The sequence below is a fragment of the Ovis canadensis genome, chromosome 19 (assembly GCF_042477335.2).
Source record: "Ovis canadensis isolate MfBH-ARS-UI-01 breed Bighorn chromosome 19, ARS-UI_OviCan_v2, whole genome shotgun sequence".
Classification (NCBI taxonomy): Eukaryota; Metazoa; Chordata; class Mammalia; order Artiodactyla; family Bovidae; genus Ovis; species Ovis canadensis.
The window spans coordinates 45,990,591-46,006,023 of NC_091263.1; the positions used below are offsets into that span (position 1 = coordinate 45,990,591).

At 40.2% G+C, this 15,433-nt stretch overlaps 1 protein-coding gene across 2 annotated transcripts in view; it reads left to right on the forward strand.

Annotated features, from left to right (window-relative positions):
* The first annotated feature begins 8,344 nt into the window (after positions 1–8,344).
* MDFIC2 (MyoD family inhibitor domain containing 2) overlaps positions 8,345–15,433 on the forward strand; it is a 108,015-nt gene continuing 100,926 nt past the window's right edge. For both annotated transcript variants that reach the window (XM_069561657.1, XM_069561658.1), the window contains exon 1: positions 8,345–8,432. In XM_069561657.1, coding sequence (XP_069417758.1) covers positions 8,345–8,432 — 88 coding nt within the window. The remainder of the gene's footprint in view (positions 8,433–15,433) is intronic.

Genomic DNA, 15,433 nt, shown 5'->3' on the forward strand with positions numbered 1-15,433 from the left:
AAAATCAAATATCATGTTTATTAATATCTATACTGTTGTTTGTTGTTGTTTAGCTGCTAGGTTGTGTCTGACTCTTTTGTGACCCTGTGGACTATAGCTTGCCAAACTCCTCTATCCGTGGGACAGAGACAAGAATGTTGGAATGGGTTGCCATTTCCTTCCTGAGAATATCTTGCTGACTCATGGATGGAACCTGCATCTCCTGCACTGGTAGGTAGATTCTTTGCAACTGAACCACTAGGGAAGTCCATTAATGTCTCTACAGTTTGCATTAAAAATTATTGCTAATACAAAGACAAGAAAAGAATTTACAATGAGTTGTCTGATTTCAAAATATGGCACTCTTCAAAGTGAAAAAAAAAAATCCCATATAGAAAATTTAAGTAATGTCATCCAGTCTTCAGAAAAAAAAAAAAAAGCCAAATTCAAAGAGCAAACGTGAAATCAGAGGGTGGCAAAAGGCTAAGGAGAGAAAAATAATGAAATGGAACAAGAGACATTTTAATTGTTAGGACATGGTTAAAACATATCAGTCAAAATTGGATAGTATTTTCAAATGAAAAATGAATTTTAGCTTAATAATTCCCTCCTCAGAACTATTTATCCAAAGGAGTTTAAAGTTTGCAATTCACTTAACAAATACAAATAACTATATCACAGTAACTGCAAAAGTAAAACAAGTGGAAAATATGTATCAATCAAGAATAATCCAAGAATAAATCACAATAAGGAATAATCCATGGGTTTCCCTGGTGTCTCAGCTGGTAAAGAATCTGCCTGCAATGTGGGAGACCTGGGTTCAACCTCTGAGTTGGGAAAATCCCCTGGAAAAGGGAACAGCTACCCTCTCCAGTATTCTGGCCTGGAGAATTCCATACACTATATAGTCCATGTGGTCACAAAGAACTGGACATAACTGAGTGACTTTCACTTTTACTTCAGGAATAATCCATAACATCCAAAGTAAAAAATGTGGGCAAAGATTTGAATTAAGTGTCTCTCTAGGGACAGATTATTGGAAACTAGGATAGGTGGACAAAAATAAAAAATATAAAAACAATCACAGAATGTGAAGTAAGGATTCATCATCACACACAAGTAGGAATAGGGTCTCTCAGAAACTGTACAGAAGAAGAGGTTATATGATTTGTAAACTTACAGAGATCTAAAGCCACGGTGAATCTTAAAAATGGTTCCCATTGAGGAGTAATGTGAATAATCACATAGTCTAATATTAAAATACAACTGAAAATAAACTAGGATGAGTAACATCATCAGCAGTGTTTTGGGTTCACTCGGTCTCTCCTGATTATTTCTTCTTATCTGGTCAGCACTTGCACCTTAGATTTCTTTAGCTCCGATGATGTCTCTGTTCACTGTCACTGCTATTTACCAAATATCTTTCTGACCCCACTAATATCTAAAATTTAGATAATTTGCTTTTCCAAAGGTCAGTGCCCAAACTATTAAGGGCATTAGATTTGGTCTCCAAATTTATGATGAAGAGGCATAAAACACTTTAGAGAAAAGAGACAATCAAAGGAACTTTTAATAAGGTCCGCTTTGGGACAAGGAAAACACCATTGTTTTTTGATATCCTGGTTTTGTTTATCCAACCATTATTAATCTGTAGGTTATCTGGGAAATAGACTCTTGGAGGGCACAAACAGAACCTTGTGTGCACCAGGACCTAGGAGAAAGGAGCTGTGACCCCACAAGAGACTGAGCCAGACTTGCCTGTGAGTGTCCAGGAGTTGCCAGCAGAGGCGTGGGTCAGTGGTGGCCTGCTGCAGGGTTGGGGGCATTGAGTGTAGCCAGTGCATGCTACTTTTTGAAAGAGGTTGCCATTATCTTCATTACTTCCACCATAGTTAGTGAAGTTGCTCAGTCGTGTCTGACTCTTTGTGACCCTGTGGACTGTAGGCCACCAGGCTCCTGCATCCATGGGATTTCCCAGGCAAGAATACTGGAGTGGGTTGCCATTTCCTTCTCCAGGGATCTTACCGACCCAGGGATCAAACCTGGGTCTCCCACATTGCAGGCAGACGCTTTAACCTCTGAGCCACCAGGGAAGCCCCAGGTAAATAGTAGGGTTAGAATTGGACATGGAACAACAGACTGGTTCCAAATCGGAAAAGGAGTACGTCAAGGCTGTATATTGTCACCCTGCTTATTTAACTTCTATGCAGAGTACATCATGAGAAACGCTGGACTGGAAGAAACACAAGCTGGAATCAAGATTGCCGGGAGAAATATCAATAACCTCAGATATGCAAATGACACCACCCTTATGGCAGAAAGTGAAGAGGAACTAAAAAGCCTCTTGATGAAAGTGAGAGAGGAGAGTGAAAAAGTTAGCTTAAAGCTCAACATTCAGAAAACTAAGATCATGGCATCCAGTCCCATCACTTCATGGGAAATAGATGGGGAAACAGTAGAAATAGTGGCAGACTTTATTTTGGGGGACTCCAAAATCACTGCAGATGGTGATTGCGGCCATGAAATTAAAAGATGCTTACTCTCTGGAAGAAAAGTTATGACCAACCTAGGTAGCATATTAAAAAGCAGAGACATTACTTTGCCAAAAAAGGTCTGTCTAGTCAAGGCCACGGTTTTTCCAGTGTTCATATATGGATGTGAGAGTTGGACTGTGAAGAAAGCTGAACACCGAAGAATTGATGCTTTTGAACTGTGGTGTTGGAGAAGACTCTTGAGAGTCCCTTGGACTGCAAGGAGATCCAACCAGTCCATTCTGAAGGAGATCAGCCCTGGGATTTCTTTGGAGGGAATGATGCTGAAGCTGAAACTCCAGTACTTTGGCCACCTCATGCGAAGAATTGACTCATTGGAAAAGACCCTGATGCTGAGAGGGATTGGGGGCAGGAGGAAAAGGGGACAACAGAGGATGAGATGGCTGGATGGCATCACCGACTCAATGAACATGAGTATGGGTAAACTCCAGGAGTTGGTGATGGACAGGGAGGCCTGGTATGCTTCGATTCATGGGGTCACAAAGAGTCGGACAGGACTGAGCAACTGAACTGAACTGAACTGAAATAGCAGGGAGGGAACACAGCTCCACCCATCAACAGAAAATTGGATTAAAGATTTACTGAGCATGGCCCTGCCCATCAGAACAAAACCCTGTTTCCCCCGCAGTCAGTCTCTCCCATCAGGAAGATTCCATAAGCCTCTGATCCTTCTCTATCAGAGGGTAGACAGACTGAAAACCACAATCACAGAAAACCAGCCAATCTATTTCTAGTAATGGAAACCACAATCACAGAAAACTAACCAATCTGATCACATGGACTACAGCCTTGTCTATCTCAGTGAAACTATGAGCCATTCCGTGTAGAGCCTCCCAAGACAGATTAGTCATAGTGGAGAGTTCTAACAAAATGTGGTCCACTGGAGAAAGGAATGGCAAGCCACTTCAGTATTCTTTCTTTGAGAACCCCATGAACAATATGAAAAGGCAAAAACACTGAAAGATAACTTCCCAGATCAGTAGGTGCCCAATATGCATGAGATCAGTGGAGAAATAGCTCCAGAAAGAAGGAAGGAGTGTAGCCAAAGCAGAAACACACCCAGCTGTGGATGTGACTGGTGATGCAAGCAAGGTCCGATGCTGTAACGAGCAATACTGAATAGGAACCTGGAATGTTAGGTCCGGGAATCAAGGCAATTTGGAAGTGGTCAAACAGGAGATGGCAAGAGTCAGTGTCAACATTTTAGGAATCAGCAAACTAAAATGGACTGGAATAGGTGACTTTAACTCAGGTGACCATTTATCTACTACAGTGGGAAACAATCCCTTAGAAGAAATGGAGTAGCCATCATAGTCACAAAAGAGTCCAAAGTGCAGAACTTGGATACAATCTCAAAAACAACAGAATGATCTCTTTCGGTTTCCAAGGCAAACCATTCAATATCACAGTAGTCCAAGTTTATGCTCCAACCAGTAATGCTGAAGAAGCTGATGTTGAATGCTCCTATGAAGACCTACAAAACCTTCTAGAACTAATACCCCAAAAAGATGTCCTTTCCATTACAGGGGACTGGAATGTAAAACTAGGAAGTCAAAAATACCTGGAATAACCAGAAAATTTGGCCTTGGAGTATTGAATGAAGCAGGGCAAAGGCTAATAGAGTTTTGCCAAGAGAATGCACTGGTCATAGCAAACACCCTCTTCCAACAACACAAGAGAAGACTCTACACATGGACATCACCAGATAGTCAACTCCGAAATCGGACTGATTATACTCTTTGCAGCCAAAGATGAAGAAGCCCTACAGTCAGCAAAAACAAGACCAGGAGCTGACTGAACTCAGATCATGAACTCCTTATTGGCAAATTCAGACTTAAATTGAAGAAAGTGGGGAAAACAACTAGACCATTTAGGTATGACCTAAATCAAATCCTTTACGATTATACAGTGGAAGTGAGAAATAGATCTAAGGGACTAGATCTGATAGACAGAGTGCCTGATGAGCTATGGCTGGAGGTTTGTGACACTGTACAGGAGACAGGGAGCAAGACCATCCCCATGAAAAAGAAATGCAAAAAGCCAAACTGGTTGTCTGAGGAAGCCTTAAAACTACCTGTGAAAAGAAGAGAAGTGAAAAACAAAGGAGAAAAGGAAAGATACCCATTTGAATGTAGAGTTCCAAAGAATAGCAAGGAGAGATAAAAAAGCCTTCCTCTGTGATCAATGCAAAGAAATAGAGGAAAACAACAGAATGGAAAAGACTAGAGATCTCTTCATGAAAATTAGAGATACCAAGGGAAAATTTCACTCAAAGATGGGCTCAATAAAGGACAGAAATGGTATGGACCTAACAGAACCAGAAGATATTCAGAAGAGGTGGCAAGAATACACAGAACTATATAAAACATATCTTCATGACCCAGATAATCATGATGGTGTGATCACTCACCTAGAGCCAGACATCCTGGAATGTGAAGTCAAGTGGGCCTTAGGAAGCATCACCACGAACAAAGCTAGTGGAGCTGATGGAATTCCAGTTGAGCTATTTCAAATCCTAAAAGATGACACTATGAAAGTGCTGCACTCAATATGCCAGCAAATTTCGAAAACTCAGCAATGGCCACAGGACAGGAAAATGTCAGTTTTCATTCCAATCCCAAAGAAAGGCAATGCCAAAGAATGCTCAAGCTACCGCACAATTGCATTCATCTCACACGTTAGTAAAGTAATGCTCAAAATTCTCCAAGCCAGACTTCAACAATATCTTAACCATGAACTTCCAGATGTTCAAGCTAGTTTTAGAAAAGGCAGAAGAACTAGAGATCAAATTGCCAACATCTGCTGGATCACTGAAAATGTAAGAGAGTTCCAGAAAAACATCTATTTCTGCTTTATTGATTATGCCAAAGCCTTTGACTGTGTCAATCACAACAAACTGTGGAAAATTCTGAAAGAGATGGGAATACCAGACCACCTGACCTGCCTCTCAAGAAATCTGTACACTGGTCAGGAAGCAACAGTTAGAACTGGACATGGAACAACAGATTGGTTCCAAATAGGAAAAGGAGTACATCAAGGCTGTATATTGTCACCCTGCTTATTTAACTTCTATGCAGAGTACATCATGAGAAACGCTGGGCTGGAAGAAGCACAAGCTGGAATCAAGATTGCTGGGAGAAGTATCAATAACCTCAGATATGCAGATGACACCACTCTTATGGCAGAAAGTGAAGAGGAACTAAAAAGCCTTCTGATGAAAGTGAGAGAGGAGAGGCAAAAAGTTGGCTTAAAGCTCAACATTCAGAAAACTAAGATCATGGCATCTGGTCCCATCACTTCATGGGAAATAGATGGGGAAACAGTGGAAACAGTGGCAGACTTTATTTTTTGGGCCCCCAAATCACTGCAGATGGTGACTGAAGCCATGAAATTAAAAGCCGTTTACTTCTTGGAAGAAAAGTTATGACCAATCTAGAAAGCAGAGACATTACTTTGCCAACAAAGGTCTGTCTAATCAAGGCTTTAGTTTTTCCAGTAGTCATGTTAGGATGTGAGAGTTGGACTATAAAGAAAACTGAGTGCCAAAGAATTGATGTTTTTGAACTGTGGTGTTGGAAAAGACTCTTAAGAGTCCCTTGGACTGCAAGGAGATCCAACCAGTCAATCCTTAAGGAAATCAGTCCTGAATGTTCATTGGAAGGACTGATGTTGAAGCTGAAACTCCAATACTTTGGCCACCTGATGTGAAGAACTGGCTCATTGGAAAAGGCCCTGATGCTGAGAAAAATTGAAGGTGGGAGAAGGGAACAACAGAGGAAGAAACGGCTGGATGGCATGGCCTACTCAATGGACATGAGCTTGAAGAAACCCCAGGAGTTGGTGATAGACAGGGAGGCCTGGCATGCTGCAGTCCATGGGGTTGCAAAGAGTTGGGCAGGACTGAACTGAACTGAACTGATCATGTCAGAAGCGGGGGTGTGGTAAGGGGGGAAGTATTATGGGTTATAATCTTATCAGGAAAATAAAGCAAGTTTATATAAGACCACAATGGATATGTGTATGCCAGAAGTCCCAAGAGAAGGGAATGATCATTTCTAGATGAGTGAGATAGAAGACTTCAACGTGGAGGTGAAGATGGGCCTCTAAGGCAACATTCTGAAATGTTAGTAACGGAAGCAGGTAAGTTCAAGGAACTTCAGCACTACAATTAGGTTAAAGTGGAAAGAAGGTTAGGCACCACGGAAAAATCTTAAAACTTGAAGCCATAGGGTGAAAATAATGTTATAGATTGTGACCAGTCAAGGTTTTTATTGGCTGTTACAGGAATCTGACATTTATCTTTGCTCCCAGTTTTATTGTTTTTAAAAACTATGTTGATCAGTCAATTTTCATATGAAACTGAGAGCAAAATAGAAGAAATGAAGTTGGGGAAAAGAGGTGAAATGGACACAAGACAATCAGATAACAGTTTCCAGGTTAAAGACACTGGAGGAAGAAAACCATCTAGGGTCAAAAAATAATGATTGTTTTTTTCATAATGGAAAAACCAGCATTTAGGAATGCTGGATGATTTATTATCATTCATACCTAAGGGTTATGCTTTTTGTTTTTCAACTTCTGTTGAAAACAGTATCTTTGCCTAAGAATCTAAAGACAAATCCTCTTTGGAATGTGATTTCAAATTCTTTTTTGGATTATCTGCAGAGTCTCAAAAGAACTTGAAATGTTTTCTTGTTACCTATAAAATGTTAGAAACACTTGCCTTTCAAAACAGCAGCTGCAGGGTGAACATCTAGAAAATAAACCCAGAGAGGCTTCCCTTCTTTGTTCTGTTAACCCAAATAGTCTCTATGTATTTTTCAATCTCTTTTTTTCTACACCTTTTAATATTAACCATAAGTGATGAATGGCGGGTGTGGAAGGAAGGGGACTGGAGAAACCCCATCCATTTGAAAAGAGTTCATTCTTTTTACCCTATTTTGCAGAGTATCATTTTAAATAAGTGCTAGCCAGGAGAAGGTTTTTATTGTTTTGAACCACAGGCTTTATATTACCTTAAAAAAAAAAAAAAAAAACCTCTCAGCCGCAAGTTGGATGCTTCTGGCAGCAATACAAATCTAGCACCACCCAGAGAGGGAGCGTATTTGCTTCTTCGCTCACTTCTGGCAGGGCAGAGGAATGCTGGACATCGAGAGACGACAAGGGAGGCTGTCCAGAGCACTGCCACGCTGCTTCCCCATCCCTCGCCTTGGGCCTCCTCCCTTGGGAACACACAGGTAAGGACATAGAGGTGCTGATGCAAGCGGAGCATCCTAGCTCACTGTGACCAAGTCTGGGAGGAAGTCAAGTGCAATGCACTAAGGATGCCTACTAGATCTCAACACCTTCAGGAAGCTCAGTGTGGCCTGGCTGAGGTCATAGGGCTCTCATTCCATCCACCACACTGCTAAAAAGGTCCTTCTGTGTTTCTTAGCCTTTCTATCTTTGTGTATCTCTTTGAAGCATGCTTTTCTCTAGACTATTAAGAAAAACATTGAAACAGCTCTGTATGTTTTGATTTTGACAAATCGGAGGCTAGTTGTTCATCTGTTTTTCTTTTGTATTCAGAAATCAGAGCTTACAGCAATCTTGACTGCTGAAAGTGAAATATCTTCTGAAGTTTCATTTTCAGTGTAGTGTTGTAAAATACTACATGTGGATAAAATATAAAATTTAACATCAGACAGGGAGCTGAAAACCTACAGAGATAAAATGTTCCTATAATATGGCAGTCGTCTCTAAATATAAGGTTCCATGTTATAAATTTGGGTTCTTAATGAATTTTTTATATCATCAATTCTGTTTCCACTTAGATGTCAGAAACTGAGCTGGAAAAGATAAAAGTCAGAACAGCTAAGCATTTTGAAAATGACAAAAATAACATTTCTTGGTTGAAGGAAGGTAAGTTCTCTTACTGTTGATTTTCTATCAATGTGAAAATTGTGCTTTTGTTTATAAGCAAAAAAGAGTGGGCAGAATGAGGAAAACTGCCCTGCAGTTCAAATGATACTAATACTGATTTTCTGTTTCTTTCTCTCTCTCTCTCTTTTTTTTTTTTTTTTTGGCCTAAGTGGTAGATTGAGGGTGTTTAGCATTGAAATGTTTTTTGTATTTCTTAGGCTGCAGGACACTTAGATGATTTTATGAGTAGGGGAATATACTCTTCCAATTCAGATACATGTTACCTATAAGGTTCTTGTTGTGCTGAAGAATTTTCTCCTTTGTACCCAGGAAGATGAAATCATTTGAGGACAAGTATTTTTTAAATAATAATCACAGAAAGGAGTGCAGGCTGTAGGAAGTCATGTCTACAAATAGAATTGTCATTCACTGCAGTTACAGAGCCACCTTCCCAGGGGAGAGTGCTGTCGGCCACAAGCACTGTGTGCGTAAGATGCCTGCTTGAAATACACACACAAATCGATAAGATCTCCTAGGAGGAGTACAAATTGGTGCACTTTCAAAAACACGTATAAACTCATGATTATTTACTAGAAGGCTTTATTTCATATTCTTTTCTTTTTATGAATACCTTTAATGTTTCTTAAAGGAAACTGATTTGATATTTTATTTAAACAAATAAGTTGTCTCTTTTACACCATTTCCTGAATCTATTCAATTGTAAAAAGATGGCTCTTAAGTAGTTGCCATTCCTCAAAACTGTTTTCTAAGGTCACAGGAGACTTTAATATATATGTCAAGTAAGTTCTATAACATCAAACATCATCATCATTACTACATCAAACACAATGACAATGTGCATTAGTGATTATGCTGAATCATCAAAACAACCTTATAAAGCACTAATTACTCCTAATATTCAGGTGAGAAAACAGAATCTCAAAGAGTTTAAGTAAATTACCTAAAATTACAAAATTAGGAAGTGACAGAGCTGGGATTTGATCCCAGACCGTATGACTCCTCAGCAAATAAATTTAACTACCACCTTTCACTGTGTTTCAAAGAAAAGATGTTTAAGTCACTTGTCAGGACATGATTTGTGCTCAAAAACTTTCCTAAAGTGTTTAAATCAACACCTTCACTTTCACATATACATCCTCCATCCACTCTTATTCTTAATTGCTCTTTACCACCACTGTCATTTTTCAACTGTTCACTTTTTAAAAAAAAAAGATTATCCTTCTGCCCCAGGGCCCCATAATCAAATTTAATAGCTGGGACTCATCTCTAGTGAAGACTTCATTTCAGGATAAAAGTGGGTACAGACATGAAGTATTCTCAGAATCATTTCCTTCCAAAAGCCACAGAGCTAAGAAATCTTTTTTTTTCTTTTAATTAAACAATCTTTTAAATACAAACTTAAAAAAAAAACAGAAGTAAAAAACAAAAACTGAACTCAGGCTAAAAATCCTTCTGTGTTTTTGTTGGGAAGACCAAACCCACCAAGACAGAGGAGTTCTTTACTGCTGCTTATAGGGAAGTTTATCTTATTTTGTTTTGCTTCAGCTGCTCCATGCTATAGATGTATCATAGAGAAATAACGACAAAATTGATAGACCAGTCAATTGCTTCCTGAAAATTTTTGTTTTAAAAAAACTGTCTCCATTAAGTAAAACTTAGGATTTAATTATTGTATTCTACAAAACCTAATTTCCCAGGTGACCTGTTTTATCCCATTTTGGACACAATTTAAGCTACACTCAAATTATGTTTACTTTATTTCATTAATTGTGAATTATCAGGAGGAGTTAGTTTTTTAACATAAATGTCTTTTCATTTAATGTTAAGAAAAAGTTAATATGTTGTCTTATCAAAAAAGAAATAGACTGATGCAGTGGCAATAGTAGAGGATTTGAAGTCAGGCAGGTGGAGTTTTAATTTTTCTGCTCAGTTGTTTGCTAGCTGGTGACTATGCTCTTACTTAACCTCTCTGAGCTTCGGATTCCTTAGCCAAGGAGTATAATATCTAGCTTGTGAAATTACGGGGAAGATAGGCCACTATTTTGTGTCTTTTATCCCCTCTTTAAAGTATGGTTCAAAATCAGATAATTATTTTTTGAGATTCTGATTCATAGTTCGAACAATGAGCACCACGCTAAGTGCTATATGTTTTTATAGCACTGTCAACAGAAAGGACCTCTATAAAGAGGCAACAAGGCAGTTTATCTGGGATCTTAGAATTGCAATTTGGGGGATCACAGATTTGGGAGGAAACCAGAATAGTGTCTGATCGGAGAAAATGGGCAGAGGGGTTATGTGGAAAAGAGGAAGATTGTGCAGGCTACACAAGCTGGTGACTGAAGTCTGGACAGGGTAGTAAATCTGTTCCACACATGACTCAGCTATCGAGCTTACTTATCCTTTCCTGGGGGTAGGTGGGATTTCCTTAGTCCACAAAAAGTCCAGTTCTCAGCATTATTCTTTCCTTCTGGCAACTCAGCCAACTATTCAGTTGCTTTATTTTTCCATGTTCAGTCAAAGTTCAGCACAGGCAGCAAACATGGAGGTCCTTCTTGCATGCCTCAGTCATTCCTGCCATTGTTTCTCTCACAGCATTTCATGTAAATTCCTTCCTTTTGTCCCTGTAACCATTTGGTGTACTGTAGTATTGGTCCATTTTCCAGATTAAAAGACAGAGGCTCAGAGAAACTAGATCTTTTTTTTAATCACAAAAAAATGCTTTTATTTATTTAGCTTCTTATAATACTCTCATAACAGAAACTGAAAAATTTGTGTTAATATTTAGTCTCTAAGTCATGTCCAACTCTTTGGCAACCCCAGGGACTGTAGCCCACCAGGCTCCTCAGTCCATGGGATTTCCCAGGCAAGAATACTGAGTGGGTAGCCATTTCCTAGTCTTTCCCATTCTGTTGTTTTCCTCTATTTCTTTGAATTGATCGTTGAGGAAGGCTTTCTTATCTCTCCTTGCAATTCTTTGGAACTCTGGATTCAAATGGGTATATGTTTTCTTTTCTCCTTTGCCTTTCACTTCTCTTCTTTTCACAGCTATTTGTAAAATGCTCCTCAGACACGCATTTTATCTTTTTACATTTTTTTTTCCCCTTGGGGATGGTCTTGATCCCTCCCTCCTGTACAGTGTCACGAACCTCCATCCATAGTTCATCAGGCACTCAGTCTATCAGATCTAATCCCTTGAATCTATTTTGCATTACCACTGTACAATCGTAAGGGATTTGATTTAGGTCATAATTGAATGGTCTAGTGGTTTCCCCCACTTTCTTCAATTTCAGTCTGAATTTGGCAATAAGGAGTTGATGATCGAAGCCACAGTCAGCTCCTGGTCTTGTTTTTGCTGACAGTATATAGCTTCTCAATCTTTGGCTGCAAAGAATATAATCAATCTGATTTTGGTATTGACCATCTGATGATGTCCATGTGTAGAGTCTTCTCTTGTGTTGTTGGAAGAGGATGTATGTTATGACCAGTGCATTCTCTTGGCAAAACTCTATTAGCCTTTGCCCTGCTTCATTCTGTACTCCAAGGCCAATTTTGCCTGTTACTCCAGGTATTTCTTGACTTCCTACTTTTGCATTCCTGTCCCCTATAATGTAAAGGACATCTTTTTGGGGTGTTAGTTCTAGAAGACCTTGTAGGTCATCACAGGAGCATTCAACATCAGTTTCTTCAGCATTACTGGTTGGGGCATAAACTTGGATTACTGTGATATTGAATGGTTTGCCTTGGAAACCAAAAGAGATCATTCTGTTGTTTTTGAGATTGCACCCAAGTTCTGCACTTTGGACTCTTTTGTTGGCTATGATGGCTACTCCATTTCTTCTAAGGGATTGTTTCCCAGCATAGTAGATATAATGGTCACCTGAGTTAAATTCACCCATTCCAGTCCATTTTAGTTCACTGATCCCTAAAATGTTAATGTTCACTCTTGCCATCTTCTGTTTGACCATTTCCAATTTGCCTTGATTCATGGACCTAACATTCCAGGTTCCTATGCAGTATTGTTCTTTACAGTATCAGACTTTACTTCCATCTCCAGTCACATCCACAGCTGGGGATTGTTTTCATTTTGGCTTAGCCTCTTCATTCTTTCTGGAGCTATTTCTCCACTGATCTCCAGTAGCATATTGGGCACCTACCAACCTGGGGAGTTTATCTTTCAGCGTCATATCTATTTTCTTTTTCAAACTGTTCATGGGGTTCTCAAGGCAAGGTTACTAAAGTGGCTTGCCATTCCCTTCTCCAGTGGACCATGTTTTGTCATAACTCTCCACCTTGACATGTCTGTCTTGGGTGGCCGTACATGACATGGCTCATAGTTTCATTGAGTTGGACAAGGTTGTGATCCAAATGATCAATTTGGTTACTTTTCTATAATTGTGGTTTCCATTCTATCTGCCCTCTGATGGCTCCTTAGATGGCTCCTTAGAGGCTTGTGGAAGCTTCCTGATAGGAGGGGCTGGCTGTGGAGGACTCTGAGATTTGCTCTGATGGGCAGGGCCAAACTCAGTAAATATTTAATCGAATTCTCTGTTGATGGGTGGGGCTGTGTTCCCTCCCTGTAGTTTGACCAGAGGCCAAACTATGCTAGTGGTAATGCTGGTAACAGTGACCTTCTTCAGAAGGACTTAAACCAGGACTGTTGTGCTCAGTGGCCCTAACCTCACGGAAGGCACTGTTGACCCACACCTCTGCTGGAGACTCCTGGACACCCATAGGCATGTCTGGCTCAGTCTCTTATGGGGTCACTGCTCCTTTCTCCTGGGTGCCCACAAGATTTTGTTTGTGCCCTCCAAGAGTCTGTTTCCCTAGTCCTATGTAAGTTCTGTAATCAAATCCCACTGGCCTTCAAAGTCAAATTCCCTGGGGGTTCTCAGTCCCTTTGGTGGTTCCCCAGGTTGGGAATTCTGCTGTGGGTCCTAGAACTTTAACAACAGTACGAGAACTTCTTTGGGATAATTATTTTCCAGTTTGTAGTTTGTTTGCTTGATGGCTCTGTAGTGGAGTTCACACATCGTACCTTCCAGGTCTGCTGCAGCCTGACTGCCTGTCCCCGTGGCAGGCCACTGCTAACTCATGCCTCTGCAGGAGACACTCAAACACTCAAAGGTAGGTTTGGCTCAGTGTCTTGTGAGTTCCCTGGGTCCTCGTGTGCACAAGGTTTTGTTTGAGCCCTGAGCATCTCTGGTGGGTATAGGGTTTGATTCTAAACATGATTTCATCCCTCCTGCTGTCTACTGGGACTTCTCCTTTGTCCCTGGATGTTGGTATCTTTTTTGGTGGGACCCAACATTCTCCTGTTGATGGTTGTTTAGCGGTTACTTGTAATTTGGGGGTTTTCACAGGAAAAGATGAGTGCACGTCCTTCTACTCTGCCATATTTTAGGGCTGTTTGTAATTTATCAAAACCCCTTCCCCCTTAAAAAAGAAAAATAAATAAAGTAATCCTTCAGTATCCACCAGGGGACTGGCTCCAGTACCCCCTGTGGATACCAACTCCAAAGATGCTTAAGTCTCATATCAGATGGTATGGGGAGTCAGCCCTCTGTATCTGCAGATTCAGAACCCATGGATAGGGAGGGATGACTGTAGTGATCTGAAAGTTGTTCAAAACCTCCTTTATGAATAACAAATTAATTGCTTCTCCCATCACAGTGTCTCTTGCCTCCCTCTGAAACTCCAGCTGAATACTGTTCATGGTTAAAATATAGGGAATCACAGCACTGCCTGATTAGGGTTGGACCAAATGCTCACTGGGTTTATCTACATAAACCAGTTACCACGGCACCTGACCTCAGAGTGAGCGTGGAACCAAGAAGAGTCACATCATCACTTCCAACCTAAGTACTGATACTCTTTCTAACTTTTCATCTTCAGACATTCATTTGGTGCACCCAATTTGATTTACGTTTATTAACAGTATCAACAGAGACAAGGCATGAGCATAATAGCACACATTTAATTTTTAAAAAAAAAAGAAAGGAGGAAAGAAAGAAACACAGTCCTGCAGTCGAGAATTTTACCTAATTGTCCTGCTTTGGCCTGAAAGGTGAAAAGGTTCTTTGCTTTCTACTTCTCTCAAAGGGTTGGTTGAAGCAACATCCAGAGCTTTTTACTAACAATAAGGGTAAATAGTGTTTAAGAAACACATCAATAAACCTGAAAATGTATTCAGAATAAAACTAACTGAATCTAGTTTCATCTTCTATCAAACTACCAGTCAATCTTGTATCACTACAGCTTTTGAACTCCTGATTTCTCAAATTTTAGATTGATCAAATTCCTGACTCCCAACTTAAGGAATTCAGCAGGATATAGATGGAGAGAGGATATAAATGTTTAAGAGCAAGTAACATGAAGTAACACGCTCAGGGACCATACTCAGAGAAAACCTGTTTTAAGACAACAAGAGAAGCAAAATATGATTGTGAAATATGCACCCAGCAAGATGAGCTGTGCTGTGTAACTGTGGGCCAAGATGGTCTTGAAAGGCCAGTCTTGAAGATGGCCATGAGCTATTTGCACAGAGGGAGAGAAGGAGTTAATGCCAGGAGTAAAAGCATCAGAGGCTGCATGATGCAATACCCACTTTGGTGCCAGGGAAATGGGCATGTTGGCTAGTTATCTGCATATGGGTTAGCACAAGAAAGGGAGGACAAAAAGACGGAGTGCCAAGTATAAGTAGTTGGACATGGGTTTATAAGTTGTCAGTGCAGGCAGGTCTGAGGTCAGGGACCAATATACTGAACTGTGACTTGGGCATACATATCTGTAACTGGAGTACAAACTGGCATGGGACAGGCAGAGGAAAAGTTTAAGGCAAGATGGATGATGATGGCTAAGCCAGCAATGCACTCAACACCCTAGACAAGAGGGCCACATGACTGGCATAAAAGTCATAACAAGGAGAAGAAGAAAATAGGCCCAAATGTGAAAAATGTTATGAAGGAAAAATTGATATAACA